This window comes from Anser brachyrhynchus (assembly GCF_964034855.1).
Source record: "Anser brachyrhynchus genome assembly, chromosome: 2".
Classification (NCBI taxonomy): Eukaryota; Metazoa; Chordata; class Aves; order Anseriformes; family Anatidae; genus Anser; species Anser brachyrhynchus.
The window spans coordinates 83,463,579-83,482,190 of NC_137695.1; the positions used below are offsets into that span (position 1 = coordinate 83,463,579).

Sequence of the window (18,612 nt, forward strand, 5' to 3'; positions counted from 1 at the left end):
CTTAAAGCGTTAATAAAGAAAGCAAGATACCACTAAAGAAAGTGACTTAGTAACTATGCTTATGATCAGGTGTAGAGGGGGAGTCTGTGGTTATGTAATCCTTGATATCTAGCAGTTGGACAGGTTCAGGGAGAAAAAGTAGTTGCACACTTGGGAGGAGAAAAGATACCAGATTGTTGGCTATAATTTTTTTACTGAGAGTATGGAATAATTTAAGAATCTGCTAGTGCAGAATGAAGACCAGGGTTTCAGAAGCTGGGTGAGATCTGACACAGTATCTTGTTGATGCAATGTGAAAGCATCTCCCATGTCACAGCTGTCAGTAAGTTGATAATTAGTCTTTACATTCTAAATTTATAGAAGACAATGATAGGATGAATCTCAGATTGCCAATAACATTTGCATAAAGAGTTTTCTTCCAGAGGTGTTCTCCTTTCTGCAGCTATTGCCTGGTGTAATCTATACCATCCTTTAAAAGACAGAATACTGCTTTGTGAACTGTTAGATATATAATGCAATTTAAAGTTTAGACACATACTGAGCCAAATATATATGAGTAAGTGGTGCAAAGATCAATTGCTCTTAGCAGATGATATAAATTAGGTGAAATACTTCTCTTTGTCATGAGACAGTCATATATATATACATGTATACATAGCCATGTATACATAATGATGATGCACGTTGATTTGTTTATAAGCTAAGAGTCTTTCCTGAACACTTACTTATTTGAATGTTGTTCTTGTTTTCTTAAGTATCTGAACATTTCCTGTCCTCATATGCTATGGACTGCACTGCTGAGACAAAGAGGGAAATTGTGCAGTGTATGGGCTCATTCCAGGATGGAGTGGCAGAGAAGTGTTCTGATTACTTTCAAAGATACAGACGTCCTACACATGTGACTCCCAAATCCTACCTCTCTTTTATTCAGGGATATAAAACTACATACAAAGAAAAGCATGCAGAAGTGCAGACATTAGCAAACAGGTATAGTGCTCAGTTTACTATTGTCTTTTTGTAGTTTTCTTTCTCTGTTAGGTATTTTCTGTTCTACTTATTCCAATGTATGGCTTATCTCTGCATAACAGAAGTTTTCTTTGGGGTTTCCTAAAATTGGTAAAGGTGTAATTGAACAAATGTTAGATTTGCTTTTCACATGTAAGTTAAAGACTAAAAGGTAGTGATGTATGAAAGAGCAAGGTGGTGGAAATAAATTAATATAAACCATTACCATGCAATTCTAATGAATAAAGGAAAACAGCTACATGCTGTTTAACAATATATTCAAAATAACATTTGATTTACCCAAGAGCAGCTTTTGTTTTCTTGCTAAACAATTGTATTGATCTGATATGAACATGTAAAAAAGATCATTGGTATTTTTGGTTTGTCATTACATGGTATACTTTAGGCTGTTGAACCTTTTACTTCTGGCTTATTAAGTGTTTTTGTATATTCCTCTTTTTAGATACTTTATTAAACTAGTGCAGTCTGTTTGCAGATTTTAACTTCACGTCAGAAATAATAGTCAACTAGAATGTAAAATTAGCATTTAGTGTATCAGTTGCCATCACCCTTAAGAAAACTTATTTCCTTGATTTTGAAAAACTGACACAGAGAGCTGGAAGCCTTTAAGAAAGTCTCAAACTAATTTATTTCACTTTGAAACATTCTTTAACTTGAAAGCCAAACTGAATTAGAAATATGTTGTTATGGTGTGCGTGAAGACTTGTAAAACAGGGAGATGGTCCAGTGTTGTACTTTCTGAGCTTCAAATGTACCAGATGAATACATGAATAGAAATTTGTTCTATTTCACCTTAATTGCAGAATCTCAAGAACTTTAGCAGGTGTTGCTCTTTATCTGTTCTGTATTTTGATTTACCTCTTCCAGTCCTGCTTAGCCTTTGCAGTTGCAGCCTCTGTAGTTCTTTCTGTCCCTCCTATGCCAAACATATATTTTCCTAGTCTACAGCTCACTTAAACTTAAGTCCTTGTTATGAGGAATTACATTTTGATAAACAAAAAAGTGCTGTCGAAGGGCCAATTTAATGCTCAATCATAAAAGTGTTATCTCAGTGCTGTTTTCCTGTTAATCTCTCTTGGTTGTTCTTGATTTTGATATTTTGATTTTATTAACCTCCTCAACATCCTCTTCAAACAAGAAATAGTGATTTGAGATATTTCTTAGGATTTTAGTAATCAGAAAATGCTTTCTGCTGCGTAGAGCTCAGTCCTCAATGGGGAACTCAATGGGGACAGTGACATGTGTGGAACTAACATATACAATTTTAATGCAATAATAAAGGCATACTCTTTGATTTAAAAGTGTGGAACATTTCAAGTCATATGCTCTCTTTAGGCAAGTATTTATGGTCCACTTTCTTGATTGTGAAGACATCAGATGCATATGTGGAAGTTTCTGAAGACGTTTTATTTTGTGTGTAAAACATCCTCAGGTATTAGATTCATTCTACTGATGGAATAATTTGGAAAGTTGAGAATTGAGAATTTTGGAAATTGAGAAATTACATACTTCCTATTTTTTTTGCTTTTTAACTCCAGAATGAATACCGGACTGGAAAAATTGAAAGAAGCCTCTGAGTCAGTGGCTGCTCTAAGCAAAGAGCTGGAGATAAAAGAAAAGGAACTTCAAATTGCCAATGAAAAAGCTGACATGGTATGTACAAACTTTGAAGTGTATAGTGCTTAGATTTTTTTTTTCTTAAATTTTGAAAAGATGAATTGAGTAATAGGAAGTTTAGTGTTGAAAAAAGGAAAAAAGGATCTTGGAAACATAACAGTAACAACAAAGTAATTTTGTTTGAACATTCTGGTTTTGGGAACTTGAATTCAACAGATAAAATTTTACAACAGAAATATAAATTCTTCCAGCTAGATATTTTCTTGAATATTTAGCGTGTGGGTTTTCATTCTAGGTATTGAAGGAAGTTACTGTAAAAGCACAGGCTGCTGAGAAGGTGAAGGGTGAAGTTCAGAAAGTGAAAGATAAAGCCCAAGCTATTGTAGACAGCATCTCAGTTGACAAAGCCATTGCTGAAGAAAAGTTGGAAGCTGCTAAACCTGCTTTGGAGGAGGCAGAAGCAGCCTTACAGGTTAGTGCTAAAACGTTGGACCAAGTATAACATTTTTTTCCCCTAAGATGTGCTTCTCTGAAAACACGTGTAAGATTGCAGATGTGCCATGTAAGTGGCAGAAGATGAGTACAGATAGATATACATATTTTGAGGTTTAGATTTTGTTTTGTTTGTCTTTTTCCACCTGAATATCAAATCTAAAACAGGCAGTTTTTCAGCAAAGGGCAAATTTTAACTTTCACTCGAAACTGTAGTTTATCTATGTTTTGCTGCAGGTTGATATTACACTGGTAACTGAGTGTTGCTACTGTTATAAAACAGCTAGTGTGCAATGAGCAAAGAAGTGAGTGCCTTTCCTGTAAAAACAGTTATAATTACATTCAAATCTAAACCTCATGTTTTGTTTTTAAGTTTTTGCCAATGAATTCATGTTGAATGAGTTTGGTGATTCTCTCCTTTCTGCCTTCGTCAAAAAAGTTTCTTCTGTCCTTTGAGATGTTAAATCACTGAGATTTCTAGTAATCACCATGGGACTTCACCCACTCTTTGTGAAGCTTTTTTAATAGAATTATAATGCTCTGCTTATGTTTCATCATTAGTGATGAAACAAATACTATTTTTTGTTGATCTCACATGGTATTTTTAATATCTTTTCATCTGAATGTGTACGAGAATGTCCCTTAAGGCATTTATGTTGTGAATAGCAATAGTGGGATCTGGGTTGGTGAGGTGTTGGTGTCTCAAGAAATAGAAAAAAATGAACAAAAACCATGAAGGATGGCTAAATCTTGATCTGCAAATCAAAAAGTCTTGAAAATGTAGTATGCATAAGTTTTCAAGGATGTTATGAATGTAGAACTTCACTTTGAGGGGGAGATGCTTAACACTTCCTGACTGCCTTGATTCTGAAAAGGCAGAATTGAAATGTCTAAATGAAAGTTGATGATATGACAGCTGACGAGAGTGGAATAAGGAATAAAAATCATAAGATTCTGATACTCAGCTACAGGAGAAGGTAAAAAAAAAAAAAAAAAAAAACACCACCAACAAATGAACAACATACAAACAAACAAAAAAGGAAACAGCAAAAATGTAGAGGTGTGTGACTATTTTGACAAGTGTATAAGCAAACAGTGCTAACTGGGCAGTATCTGAGGTATGAAAAGAGCACTGGTGACCTGTCTTCTATCCTGTGTCTTATTGCAGCTTACATTCTGCTTTTGGCCAAAGATACCAAACCAAAACAATACTGTTGTTCTTGAAATCTTGTATTCTAATAAATGAAAATCTGTTTTTAAGGAAAAGCTGTACTATCACTATTTTGAGACTTCACAAAGGAGAAAGCTAACTGGGCTTACTCTATCTCCAGATTTTCTTTCATTTTGCATTTGCTATAATAAACTGCTTTACGCGTGCCTAAGAGAGGAAGGAAAACTCTCATAAAATTCAGCTGTTTAGCGTACATATCTGTATTCTCTGAATGCATTCATTCATTCAGAAACTCATTTAAGCAAATTCTTTGTACAAGTCTGTATAGGGCTGCATCTTTCATGGAATGAATTCACAATGATTATGGATTTATAAACTTCCCACGAGGGATTCCTTTAATGGAATTCTGTTTGCAAAGTAGAAAAATGTCTACTAAAATATACAATTAAATATAAAGGCCATTTCCCAGATGGTGAATCCATAGTTGGTTATTCCATTCAGTTTTTACATATTTTAGGACTGTCAATGCTACACTGAGAAACTGTTAGGTACAGAACAGTTTATAACCTTTTTTTAAACATATATCAGTGCTGTTTCATGTTTTCATTAATGATGTAGATAGTGGGTTTGAGCGCATCCTCAGCAAGATTTCCGATGACAGCAAGCTGAGTGGTGCAGTTGATACACTAATGTGAGGGGATGCAATCTAGAGAGACCTTGACAGGGTCAGGACAAGCTCCTATATCAGTACAGATTGGATGCTGAATTGGTTGAGAGCAGCCCTACAAAGAAGGACTTGGGGCTGCTGGCGGATGAAGAATTGGACACGAGTCGGCTATGTGCACTTGCAGCCCAGAAAACCTGTTATATCCTGGGCTGCATAAAAAGAATCATGGCCAAGAGGTCAAGGGAGGTGGTTCTCCCCATCTACTCTGCCATCATGACACCCCACCTGGAGTGCTGTATCTAGCTCTGGGGTTGCCAGTACAAAAAAGATACTGAGCTGATCAAGTGGGTTCAGAGGAGGGCCATGAAAATGATCAGAAGACTGGAGCCCACTACTGCGAAGAAAAGTTGAGAGAATTGGGCTTGTTAAGCCTGGAAAAGGGAAGTCTCCAGGGCAGACCTTATTTCGGCCTTTCAGTATATAGAGGTCTTAAAAGAAAGATGGAGGACTTTTTACCAGGGCCTGTAGTGACAGGGCAAGGGGCATTGGTTTTAAACTGAAAGAGGGTAGATTTAGACTGCATATAAGAAAGAAATTCTTCATGATGAGGGTAATTGTATTGTGGTTTAACCCTTCTAGGCAACTAAGCACCATACAAGTGCTCATCACTTCCCCTGTGAGATCGGAAGAGAAGTGGAACAGTAAAAGTGACAAAACTTGTGGATTGAGATAGACAGTTTAATAGATAAAGCAAAAGCTGTACACACAAGCAAAGCAAAATAAGGAATTTGTTCACTTGCTTCTGGCGGGCAGATATTTAGCCATTTCCAGGAAGGGTGGGCTTCATCACAAGCAATGATTACTTGGGAAGACAAACTCCAAATGACCCCCTTTTCCTTAGCTTTTACTGCTGAGCATGATGCCATATGGTATGGAATAATCTTCTGGTCAGTTGGGACCAGCTGTTTCAGCTGTTTCCTCTCCCAGCTTCTTGTGTGCCCCCAGCCTCCTTGCTGGCAGGGCTGAAGGAGACAAGACCTTGACTCTGTGTAAGCACAGCTCAACTACATCTAAAACTTTGGTTGTGTTATCAACATAATTTTTCATCACAAATCAACATAGCACCATACGAGCTACTATGAAAAATTACTCTATCCCAGTCCAAACCAGTGAACACTGGGACATGTTGCCCAGAGAAGTTATGTATCCCCCATCATTTGAAATGTTCAAAGTCAGGTTGGACCGGGCTTTCATCAACTTGATCTAGTGAAAGATGTACTTGCTCATGGCAGGGGCATTGGACTAGATGATCTTTAAATGTCCTTTCCAACCCAAGGTATTCTATGATATATGAAGATTAAATTTATTTTTTTTTTAAAGTTTGGGTAAGAATTGTCAAAGTTCATTAAAACTTAGTTGCATTTGAAATGAAAAGGACATGTTAAATGCACAACGAGAAGTGAAAAGTAGAATAGAATAGAATGCAACTCTTGTCACAATTTGGATGGTAGCAAAAATGTCTGGGGGTAAATGTCTTGATGGTCACTAATAAGCACAGATTAAAGTTTCCAGCTGTATATCTAGAAAAACTCTGCTAAATTTTCAGGTGCACACTGAGTGCAACAAACAGCACTGTTTTGAAGGGAAGCAAAAGGAAGGTGATCAGAATAACCTACAATAATTTTCAATCCCATTGTTAAAGTATAAACACAAGTAATTAAAAACTTCCTTTAGCAATTCCAAGAGAGGCATTTGCTAGGTTAGATGCAAAGTATCATTCACTCATTCACATATCACTCCTGCAATAACCTATTAGTTTCTGTTGAATCTATGACTGTTGTAGTAGTGGCCTTGCCCATTGGAAGGGACCATTTTTGAGTGGCTTTTTTTTTTTTTTTCTCTGTATGTGGTTCAGTGCACTAACTGCTCGGGTTGGTGCATTTCTAAGGAGATATCTTCAGTAGTCTTTTCTGATGGTCCTTTTAAATTTGTGATGTACACTAGTCTTACAAGTTATAGCATTACATTTGCACCCTAGAATTTGCTATACTTAATAGGGCCCAGTTTTTCATACTTTATTATAATATATATATATTCTCCCAGGCTTGCTTCTACACCAGGAACATTTCCAGCATGATAAAATAGAAGGCGCATATCTATATACCTATCAGGCCTTCTCACTGGTTCTCTTAATTCACCTTCAGTTACCATGTATCAACAGAATGCATTTCCCATTCCAGATTGTGTTTCTGTTCAATAGGTTTGCTTTATAATCAAAATTTAGGTAAAATTTTAAGATATTGCTATCTTAGTCTTTGTTTTGTCAAAAGTGGTTGTAGCAGTTGTGAGAAAGTTGTAGTCAAAATATGGCTGAAGGGTCCTTCTAGCTTCATGCTTTTGGATTATAAAATTATTTTCAATCAGAAATAACATGAAAAATAATTTTTTTATTCTCCAGTGGATTAATGCTGTCACTGACCTTGTGTTCTATGTCTTATTTAATAAATAATAACAATAATTGTTTAATTGTTTTATCGTTTGTTTCAATTTTGTAGACAATAAAACCTGCAGATATTGCCACTGTCCGAACACTTGGTCGACCTCCTCACCTTATTATGCGTATCATGGACTGTGTATTACTGCTCTTCCAGAGAAAACTGAACAATGTAAAAATTGATCAGGAAAAATGTTGTACCACCCCATCATGGCAAGAATCTTTGAAACTGATGACAGCAGGAAACTTCTTACAGAACCTACAGGTACTTGTATAACCTTCTGCTCATTACTGTTTTAAATTTAAGAAAATTGGGGAAAGTCTTTCCTTTGGTGTTCATAGGAGAACAAATGTGCAAGGCAAATCAAGCACACAATAGATCTGAAATGTTAAGGGCTTAAAAAATAAGTATGTTGTAATAAAATAAATTTGAATCCATCTGGCAAAGTCAGGTCATAAATCAGTTACAGCTTCTCCTAAGTATGGCAATGAAATTACCTTCAGTGACAAATGATTTAGAGCTTTCAGCATTTGAATAGCCATTACTTATCTGTTTGCTTAGAGCTGATAAGAAAGAGAAACAAAATGTTTTCTAACTTTTCTTTAATTTTGAGCATTGTAACTTTTGTAGTGGCTTACAAAAGAATGGGTTATTGTTAGGATGTATAAAGTCAGAATTTTTTGAAATTTGGGAGTTTTGGCTCTATATGTCTGTAGAAATGGAAAGAGTATACAGTGAATAAATCTGTTAGCTCATAGTTTAAGCTAGTAATGTTATGATTAATCTACTTAGAGAATAGTTTATATGTTGTCCTGTACCACTGGACTTAATAATCTGATTTCTTCATTTAGAGGAATAATGTTCTCCTAAACCAAAGAATATAAACAACTCTTAAAGTTTATACTTTGGTTAAAGCTTCCCTATTAGATAGCAATAATTTTCTGCATTTATAATCACATTGAATTTACTTCATCTGTCTCTGGTCCAGTGGGAAATAACAGATAATAAGCTTGACCAACTTTGTATGGCTGGTAGTACCATGAATTTACTGAAGGACTTCAACATTTTATTGCTTGTGCATAAATAAACCTATTTGTGCTTCTGGAAACAGCTATTTTTCAAGTTCATCAATGATATACCTTGTAAATAAACCTTTGAAGGTAACTAAACTTATACAGAATATTTGGCCATCAAAAAACATTTAAGGGAGACAAAAACATTAAGGGAGAAATTTCAGAGCTTTTGGGATGAAAATGGAAAAGGCATTGTTTAAAGAAAAGAGAGGCACAAAACAAATTGTTAAAATTGAAACGTTGCATTAATGATTAAAGGTAGTTTAAAGGGAAGATAGCTGGCTACCCTTTGAAAATACTGTCTTGTAGAATGTGTGTCCATTAACCAGATCTTTTTCCCTCTCTTTTTTAAAGAATATTGTTATTTATTCAGTATTAAGGTAAATGGAATTTCAAACTGAATCTCAGTGATATTTTATACTTGACTGCCAGTTATGTAACGTTAGTAGATAAGATAGGGTAGAGAAGATCATAAATGAAGGCAAACGTTTTTACATTTTGTATGAAAATAGAATAGAGTAAAATGACTTTGGCAAAATCCCAAATATACATGAGACAGATAACTTAATACTAGCTGTTTTTAAATGACATTTGTGATCCTGGTAGTGTTCTGTGTGTGCTAAAGTATATATATGTATAGTTTATGTACATACATAGTACATACTTTTTTTTATTATTTATTTTTTATTTTTTTTAGCAATTTCCAAAGGATACAATTAATGAAGAAGTGGTAGAGCTTTTGAGCCCTTATTTTGAAATGGTGGATTACAACATTGAGACAGCCAAGAGAGTATGTGGGAATGTTGCTGGGCTTTGCTCGTGGACCAAAGCCATGGCTGTATTTTTTTCTATCAACAAAGAAGTATTACCCTTAAAGGTAAGTCTATTAATCAATGCGAGGCACACAAACACCTTTCACTCCTTCTCCTCCCTGCCCATGTGCAATTGAGGATTTCATCTGCTGGAAACGTCAGCTGCCTTATTGTAACTGGTGCCTGCCTTGGTAGGAATTTACTATGTTGAAAATAATAACTACAATGAAATATGCTTCAAATGTACTACCACTTCTAGGCTGTCAAGATCATTAAAAAGATTATGCAGTTTAATGTCTCTGGGCCCCTTTTGAATGGGGTTGAAGCAGACATCTAGTTTAATTCACAGTCGCAATTGCTTTACCTTAAAAAAGAAAATGCTTGAGATCTGATTCATTTAATATTCAGGATATCAGTTCATAAGACTATACAGAGACTCTGCTCATCAGTGTTATTTAGAGAAAAACAGGCCTAAATAGTTGTTGAAGGGCAAGACTGAAAGTCAGGAAAAACATGGTCAAGCATGATTTTAACAAAGAATAGCTCTATATTTGTTATGGGAATAATCTAGAGCGAAGGAAGATTTGTGATTACAGGTAGTATCTTTCATTAAACAAAGCAAAATAGGTGGTGGGAAAAAAAAAACACAACAAAAACAACAAACCAAAGCAGGCTTTTCATGGCACCAGTCTTTCTAAAGGCCATTTCAGACTAATTTTGTGCCAGCTGAAAAGGGCTAAGGTGCCCAGAAGTTTTTCTATTTTTTTTCAAATTTATATAAGACCAGCTAATTAACTACCTGCAAGAAAAAGTTTGTTGTAAAATTGAAATAAAAGTTTTTAATGAATGATGAAATCTCTACTGAACATTTTGATTTTGTGATACAGTGCAATGAAACTCTATTTGACATACATTATAAGAAATGTGTGTGGAAATACATTTTTTTATTTGTATGCTTCACAGGCTAATTTAGCAATCCAGGAGAATCGCCTAACCACTGCTATGCTGGATCTGCAGAGAGCTCAGGAAGAACTGGGTGCCAAGCAAGAAGAGTTAGATATTGTGCAGGCAGAGTATGAAAAAGCCATGAGAGAAAAACAGGTGAATGTATCTTTGCTGAAAAGAGACTGTTAGAGAAGGTTGCCACCCATCCTTTGAGCAAAACTTAATGCATCCTCTCATAATTCTTTGTTATTCCTTGGAAAAAACATTGATGGACTGAGAAAAAGAGATGATGTTTTGGATATTCCCTTTCTGGATCTCACCTTTCTTCTCCTCCTCCTCCTCCTTCCCACTGCCTCAAAAAATATTTTAATTGAGTTATTTCTTTAGTGCCTAGTACTGTAACATCAAATTTTGTCAATATATGTTATCAGTGCATAATGTATTTGAAATTCTGGGCAGAATTTCCCAGAATTAATAAGTACCAGGCATCTCATGCATCCTTTAACGTATGTGTCAGCATGAAAATTAAGAGCAGGAATATTAAAAGGTTGAATCATATTTATGGCAGATGTTGATAGTTTGTCGTGATATCCTTCTTCCCTCCCATTTTCCCTCCTTCTCCATACAGCAATATGATATGTTACTGAAAATATATTTTTGAACTCTTGTTCTACTGGTTTAAGTAGGCATAGAAATTTTTCTGTCCTATCAGATACATGGCTGTAAACCATATATTTTGGTGTATGGTTTTATCTAGACTTTGCTTGAAGATGCTGAACGTTGCCGGCATAAAATGCAAACTGCTTCAAGTCTTATAAGTGGTCTAGCTGGTGAAAAAGAGAGGTGGACTAAACAGAGTAAAGAATTTGCCATTCAGACCAAGAGGCTAGTGGGTAAGCATTTGTCCACACCTTTGAACTTAGAAGTAAATTAGCTGCTTGAATTGTAATGGATAATGAAATTAAAAACATTTGGAATTTCAAATGTTTCCTTTGCAGCTCAGATTTACCATTGCTAAAATTGAGGTAATTGTTAATTCTCTTGCTGAAGCACAGCTAGGTGAAATATGCAATGAGACTGAGGTTTATATTTAAAAAACCCTAGAATACTCTGTGTATGCTGTGGTGAAGATGTACCTTAACATAAGATGCATTGAATGCTTGGGACACTGATATTTTAACTTGGTAGGCAGTAGTCCAAAGAGTGATGTGTTGACGTGTAAGAAAGAACCAGTAAAATGTTTATAACGGAATACACGTGGAGGAGAGAAAGACTGATATTCAGTCATATTGACTTCTAAGTATAGAAGTCAAGAATTTTAAATGCATTTACCAATGTTCGTGAAACTTTTGTTTCTTAGAAGTAATTTTTTGTTGTGTAAATAAACACTTGGAAATGGAAGTACTTTATTTTAAGGATTTATTGATTAGTTATACCAAGTAAATGAAATTTATCTTGTCCTTTTATATGGCCTGAAGTTGTTTCTCTGACCTTTGCCTTGAAATGTTGCAAAAAGCAGGTAGTGTGGTTGTGTATTATTTGCTGGCACAGTGTGTGTGTGTGTGTGTCTTGTGTGTGTGTTTATTATTAACTTACTAAAAATACAGGATACCTTCCCCACACACTCATCATGTTTTTAAATAGATAACTTGGAAAAGTATAAAAAAATATTAGTACTCAGTATAAAAGCACAATATCTTCTCCAGATTGGAATCCTTTACTTCTGAAGTACAAAAAATTTACTAGTGTCATGAGACTTAGGCTGAGAGGAGGAAATTTTGAGGCTGACCAGAAGATTAAAACTTGTGTCACACAATGTTTCCGTAGTGACGTCTGTTACTACATTTCCTTGTTAGTAGTAATAATTGCAGTTGATCTTAATTGGCACTCCAAATTAAGCATTGGCATTACCTAATTAAACATTAGCATTAGTATTAGCACAGCATTTTGCCCTTCCTTTTGCTGTTTCCCAGAGGCACCACCAGCTTGGCTGTGTGGCTTGGCTGTGCCCTGCAGTGGGGCTGTTGGAATACGCTGGAATTGTCTGTTTCTGGCATGGAGTAGCCCCTGGCCTCTTTTAAGAGGCCACCCCTGCTACCAACACCTTGCAATGTAAACCTAACTCAGTGTGTTACTTTAATTTTTTCTCCTCTTGATTCCTAGAGTTGCTCTGTAAGGGTAAGGTAAACATGGCATCTAGTGAAATGTAGCATTGCTTTACTATGCGATGAATTTGGAGAAAAATCACAGAATCACAGAATCGTCTAGGTTGGAAGAGACCTCCAAGATCATCCAGTCCAACCTCTGCCCTAACACTAACAAGTCCTCCACTAAACCGTATCACTAAAAAAAAGCTCATTTATCATCTTTATCATCCAAAGTGCATTCTTCCAGTTACCATCAAAAACATAACAAATCAAGAAGGAAGTGTCTCCATCATGAATAAAATTTGCGAAGTCATAATGTTTTGTTTTCTTTCTTTTTCTTTTTAAGGTGATGTACTGTTGGCTACAGCTTTTCTGTCCTACTCTGGTCCTTTCAACGAAGAGTTCCGCAGTCTGCTATTAAATGACTGGCAAAAGGAAATGAAAGCCCGGAAAATCCCCTTTAGTACCGACCTGAACCTCATAGAAATGTTGACTGATGCTCCTACTATCAGTGAATGGAACCTGCAAGGATTACCAAATGATGACTTATCCATACAGAATGGAATCATTGCCACTAAAGCATCTCGTTATCCTTTATTAATTGATCCACAGGCACAGGGTAAAATTTGGCTTAAGAATAAGGAAGTCAGAAATGAACTCCAGGTAACAGGAATTGTGGTGCTTTCAGAGTCCCTAGAAACTCTTAACTGACAAAACATGTCAAATCTGTGATTCAGATAACAATTAGCAAACAGTTTTTATTAAAAAAAAATAATATATATATATGTATATAGGTAGATTGGAGATTTGACTAGATATGAAAAATGTACATTTGAAGCTTATTAATACCAGTAGCTCATTTTTTTTAAAGGAATTTGTTTGAAAGAAACATAAACTACTGGAGACCAACCTGAATGTGTAATGTCTGATACAGGCTGAAGCATATTTGCAGAATACTATAAACATTAGAAAAAACAAATGATTAGTAAAAGTTCATATACATGTTTAAAAAAGGATGCATGGCACGATATTGTTATTTTCTCATAATCAGAAATTATTAATAATTTGTGTTGTCTTAGTATGGATGTCAGTTGCTAAATATTCTGCAAATGTGTAGTGAATACAGAATTGCTCCAACATATTGTTTGAGGCAAGATACACCAAATCAATTCAAACAGGAAAGTACAAGGAAGAAAGTCTTTGTTTGCTGCAATAATAATTCCACCAACAAAACATATTTTTTAAGGTATCCCTATGTTGTGGTTTAACCCGGCTGGCAGCTAAACACCACACAGCCGTTCGCTCACCCTCCCCCCTCCCTCTCTGGGATGGGGGAGAGAAACGGGAAAGTGAAGCCGGTGAGTTGAGATACAGACAGTTTATTAAGACAGGAAAATAATAATAACAATAATAATAATAATAATAATAATAATAATGATAATAGTATTAATAATAATAATGTGTATGAAACAAGTGATGCACAATGCAATTGCTCACCACCTGTTGACCGATGCCCAGCCTATCCCCGAGCAGCCAGCCCCCCCACCCCGGCCAGCCACCCCTATATATTGTTTAGCATGACATCAGATGGTATGGAATACCCCTTTGGCCAGTTTGGGTCAGCTGTCCTGGGTCTGTCCCCTCCCAGCTCCTGCTGCACCCCCAGCCTGCTCGCTGGCAGGACAGAGCGAGAAGCTGAAAAGTCTTTGGCTTGGTGTAAGCACTGCTCTGCAACAATTAAAACATCAGCATGTTATCAGCGCTCTTCTCATCCTAATCCAAAACATAGCACCCTACTAGCTGCTAGGAGGAAAATTAACTCTGTCCTGACTGGAACCAGGACACCCTAAAAAGGGTAGAGGAGTTTGAAGGACAATAATAAATTGGCTCTTAGACTATTAATAGGAAATACATGTCCTTCATATTGATTCCTCTGTCAGCGTGGAACCCTAGTCATATTTAAAAAAAAAAAAAAAGAAAAAAGAAAAAAGATGATGATTAGACTTTAATTTTAGAGTTATAAACAAACTAAGTTGAATGTGCTTTGTGTATGTGTTGAAAAGTTAATCACAATTGTGCTAAGAATAACTTCGTAAAGCAAAGACTATTTAATGGCTTATTCAATATATAAAACACTAATTTTTGAGGAAAAAGCCCTAATCTTGGGATTTGCCTTGCTGTGATTTGACTTGGGTAAGTTATCCAGGATAAAACTGACGTTGATAAAAGGTTCCTGTGAATTTGTTGTCTAGTTGCACTCATAAGTTATCAAAACTTTTCGTGCTCAGTGTTGTCTTACTCCTACTCTTGTAGTCGAAAACTAGCAGTTTGCATTCAGTGACATCTGAGAATACAGTACACTGATGCTTATCTCTTGTAGTCACAATCTTTGCCATAATTTAGCTATAGGACCATTGTTCTTGTCGGTAATTTATCTGAATAAAATGAATTAATCTTTGAATATAAGACAAGCATTACGTTTGGTTACTGGGCGAAACATAACATAGGTCCATGATTGTATTTTTAGATCACTTCTTTGAATCACAAGTATTTCAGAAATCACTTAGAAGACAGCCTTTCTCTGGGAAGACCTCTTTTGATAGAAGATGTTGGAGAAGAGCTTGACCCAGCACTAGATAATATTTTGGAAAGAAATTTCATTAAAACAGGTTCCACCAATAAGGTAAAATCAAAGCAAATGAACAAACAAGCGGAAACTGCCTCCTACCTGTCCTCAACAGAAAATCTTTTATTAAATATATGCCTCCAAAAGGTTAAAATGTTTTAAATTTGATCAATGCTAATACAAAATAAAAAAGGTTTTAAATTTAAACTCACAAATAGTTAATATATTTAACCTATAGTGTTTCTTATCCCTTTGTTTATGACAATTCTAAGTGAAGAAGGTACCAAGATCTCTGTTTGCCTGGTGTAATGTTCTTCATTTAAGGGATGCAATGATGAAAAGTAACTGGAATTGAAAGAATCTGTGAACACATCAGTTAAACTATTCTATGGATATTTTCAACAAGTTCTTTGCATCAGACATGTAATTTTAAGCTGGATGTTTATGCTTTTGAACAGAAAGATGTAAACTTTGTTTCTACATGTAGTACCTCCAAGAGTGTGCACTGTCACTTGATGTCTTTTTCTTACTTTTCTTAAGGTGAAGGTTGGTGATAAAGAAGTAGATGTGATGAATGGCTTCAGGCTTTACATTACCACAAAACTGCCAAATCCAGGTTACTCTCCTGAAATTAATGCTCGAACCTCCATCATTGACTTTACCGTGACCATGAAAGGTCTTGAAAATCAGCTCTTAGGAAGAGTCATTCTCACAGAGAAACAGGTAAAAGAAATAATTATATTTTTCTCCTGACTATGTGTCTTATATTTACCTGTAAATGATTTCACTTTCATTTCAATTTATTACTCTTACTTCCCATATTGCAGAGTAATTTTCTGTCTCTCTGTTGTGACTGTTCTTACTATAACCTGTTTAAGATGTTTTAAAAGCTGGAACAGAAGAAAAATGACTCAGTCAACCAGAAGTTTCTGTCTGTCTTTTCTCTTGCAACCATACCATACTCTATTTTTCCTGCCTCACTGAGGTATAACGTCATGAACATTGTCTGTGAAAAGGAAAATGGTCTGGAATAGAAACTGATATTCTTCTGCCTAGACACTGTGGAACTCGTGGCAATGTAACCTGGTGCAAAGGACTTAGTTACTTCCTTGTTGCAAGGGGAAATGGTCTGCCTAACTAATCTGACACTGCAGATTCATTAATTAAGCAAGTCCAAGTTCAGGATGACAATGCCAGTAAGCATGCCACCAACAGTTCTGGATCTTTAGAACTATTGGATACTATATTCCTTAAATATAAGGTGGACCACTGTTGAGGTTAAAAACCAAACTATGAATCTGTGATACTATGCATCTATGACTGTATTTGCTAAAATTTGGCAACAATTCCAGTTTACCTTCACTGGAGAGGAATGTGTTTGTTCCCTTATTGTGGCAGATATTGAGCTATTTTATTTTATTTTTTTCTTCCCCTTCCATGTAAGACTTTCCAGTGTAATGGCTGAAGTAATCTTGTTAAGTAGTTGCATTTCTCTGATCAGTCCATGGAACTCATGAGGGAAACCATACTCATTCTATGAAGACTTATATTCTATCAGACAGCTTCATTGCGCTATCAGCTTAACTTCAACCAGTGACAGCTTGTCAACTCACGTAATGGAATGATCACTGTCTGTCTGAAACATACCATGATGTGTACATTCACAAAGCCTCATGTTAAACTTTACTTCTTGTCCCTGCAACTCAATATATTCCTCAGGATGACAGTTGTTTTATCATCAAATTCCTTCATCACAATTTCCTTTTGATTATGCAGGCAAATACATTATCAGAAGGCATGTGCTTTTTCATGTTCTTCTACCAATAAAAATAATCATTGAAAATGGATCAGAGAGCCCATTCTAGTGGTCAGCTCTACTAACTGACATCTCTGAAGGGAAAATATCTATGTTCTTGCAGAGCAGTTAGGGGTCACTGCCTGTACTGTCAGGACTGTTGTGCTAGACTGTTGTGCTAGGACTCAAGTTGTGTTGGCATGTTTGTTTTCTCCATGTTGTTTTCACGGTGCTTCATTTAACAACCTGAATGTTGAATAATTCCTTGTTAAATTCTGCTTGTTCTTCTCCAGCCCAGATAAGCAAACATGAAGGCAGTACAGTTGAACATGGGACTCTTGACTAAGTTCAGATGCAAAAAGGAGGTACACTGAAGGTGGAAGCAGGGACAGGCTACTTAGAAGGTATAAACAGATATTGCCTGTACAAGTAGGAATGGAGTTAAGAAAGCCAAAGCTCAGTGGTAGCTGAAACCAATGAGAGAGGTGAAGGCCAAGAAGAAAGGTCTTTGTAAGTATTTTGACAGCAAAAGGAACGCTAAGGAAGTTTGGTGCCATTGCTCTCTGGGGCAGGGAACCAAGTTCCAAGGGATATGGAAAATGATGAGGAACTTGACAGGTAAGAATTGCCCTCAGGCTTCCTAGAACCCTGAATCTATTCGAAGAGTCTGTGGGAGTTGAGCAGTACCCACTATAGAAGAAAGATTTAAGGATCGCTTAAGCTAATTAGATATACACAAGCCTGTGGGACCAGATGCGATGTTTCTGATGGTGCTGACAGATCTGGCTAATGCCATGGTAGTCTGTTCTCTGTCATCTTTGAAAGGTTGTGATAGTAAAGGGAAATTCTTAATGACTGGAACCTGTCTGCAAGAAAGGCAAAAGGGAAGATCCTGATAACTACAGGCTGGCCAGCCTCACTTCAGTACCTGGAAAAAGTTATGGCCCTGAGAAACTGACCTATTTAGACATTCTTTGAGCAGGGGGTTGGAGTAGATAATTTCTGGAGGTCCCTTTGTGGTGGTTTTACTTTGCTGGGCAGCTGAACTTCACCAGAACTGCTCTCTCACTTCCCTTCTTCCTCAGAAGATGGGGAGAAGAAAGTATGCTGGAAAGGAAGGAAAAAGAAAAAAAAAAAAAAGGCTCGTGGATTGAGTTAAGGAAGTTAAGGATAATTTAATTAAAGGAAAAGGAAGAGGGAAAGAGGGAAGAAAACAAGCAAAGGCCATGCAGAAGCACAGAGAAAGAGAAAAAGAAAATCTCTACTTCTCATCAACAAGTAATGTTCAGCCACATCCTGGGAAGCAGGGCCTCAGTACGTGTAGCGGTTGTTTGGGAGGACAGACACCTTCATAACAAGAACCCCCTCCCCTCCTTTCCCATGTTTTATCGCTGAGTGCGACATCATATGGTATGGAATATCTATATTCCATATTCCATATATTATTATTATTATATAATTATTATTTAATTGGATGCTAGCATTCTTTTAATGCTATACTTTAAAAATTTGTTTCTACTTCATCAAACCTAAATAATGCTTTTCTTGCTTTGTAATAGCTACCCATTTTTTTCTTTAGTTCCAGTAGGCATCAGTTGATTAAAATGGAGTTAATTTTCTTATATTTTATTTGATCAGCGCTTGTCAGAATCTTTTGAATTTGTTCTCATATCTTCTATGCAATATGATATTTACATTACACTTTGACAACAGTCCCAATAAATCTCTTCTAACTGGTGATGATGA

At 36.1% G+C, this 18,612-nt stretch overlaps 1 protein-coding gene across 12 annotated transcripts in view; it reads left to right on the forward strand.

The window, feature by feature from the left end:
- Positions 1-18,612, forward strand: part of DNAH5 (dynein axonemal heavy chain 5) — a 152,279-nt gene that overhangs the window by 106,630 nt on the left and 27,037 nt on the right. For 10 of the 12 annotated variants that reach the window (XR_013946316.1, XR_013946317.1, XM_080579301.1 and 7 more), the window contains 10 exons: positions 756-987; positions 2,565-2,679; positions 2,939-3,115; positions 7,529-7,732; positions 9,239-9,418; positions 10,317-10,454; positions 11,056-11,191; positions 12,792-13,108; positions 14,973-15,128; positions 15,612-15,794. Coding sequence is in view for 8 of the 12 variants with exons in the window: in XM_080579301.1 (XP_080435427.1) it covers positions 756-987; positions 2,565-2,679; positions 2,939-3,115; positions 7,529-7,732; positions 9,239-9,418; positions 10,317-10,454; positions 11,056-11,191; positions 12,792-13,108; positions 14,973-15,128; positions 15,612-15,794 (1,838 nt within the window). In the remaining 4 variants the exon portion in view is untranslated. Of the gene's footprint in view, positions 1-755; positions 988-2,564; positions 2,680-2,938; positions 3,116-7,528; positions 7,733-9,238; positions 9,419-10,316; positions 10,455-11,055; positions 11,192-12,791; positions 13,109-14,972; positions 15,129-15,611; positions 15,795-17,159; positions 17,377-18,612 lie in introns of all 12 variants that reach the window. The other 2 variants (XR_013946318.1, XR_013946319.1) reach the window with 2 other exon arrangements.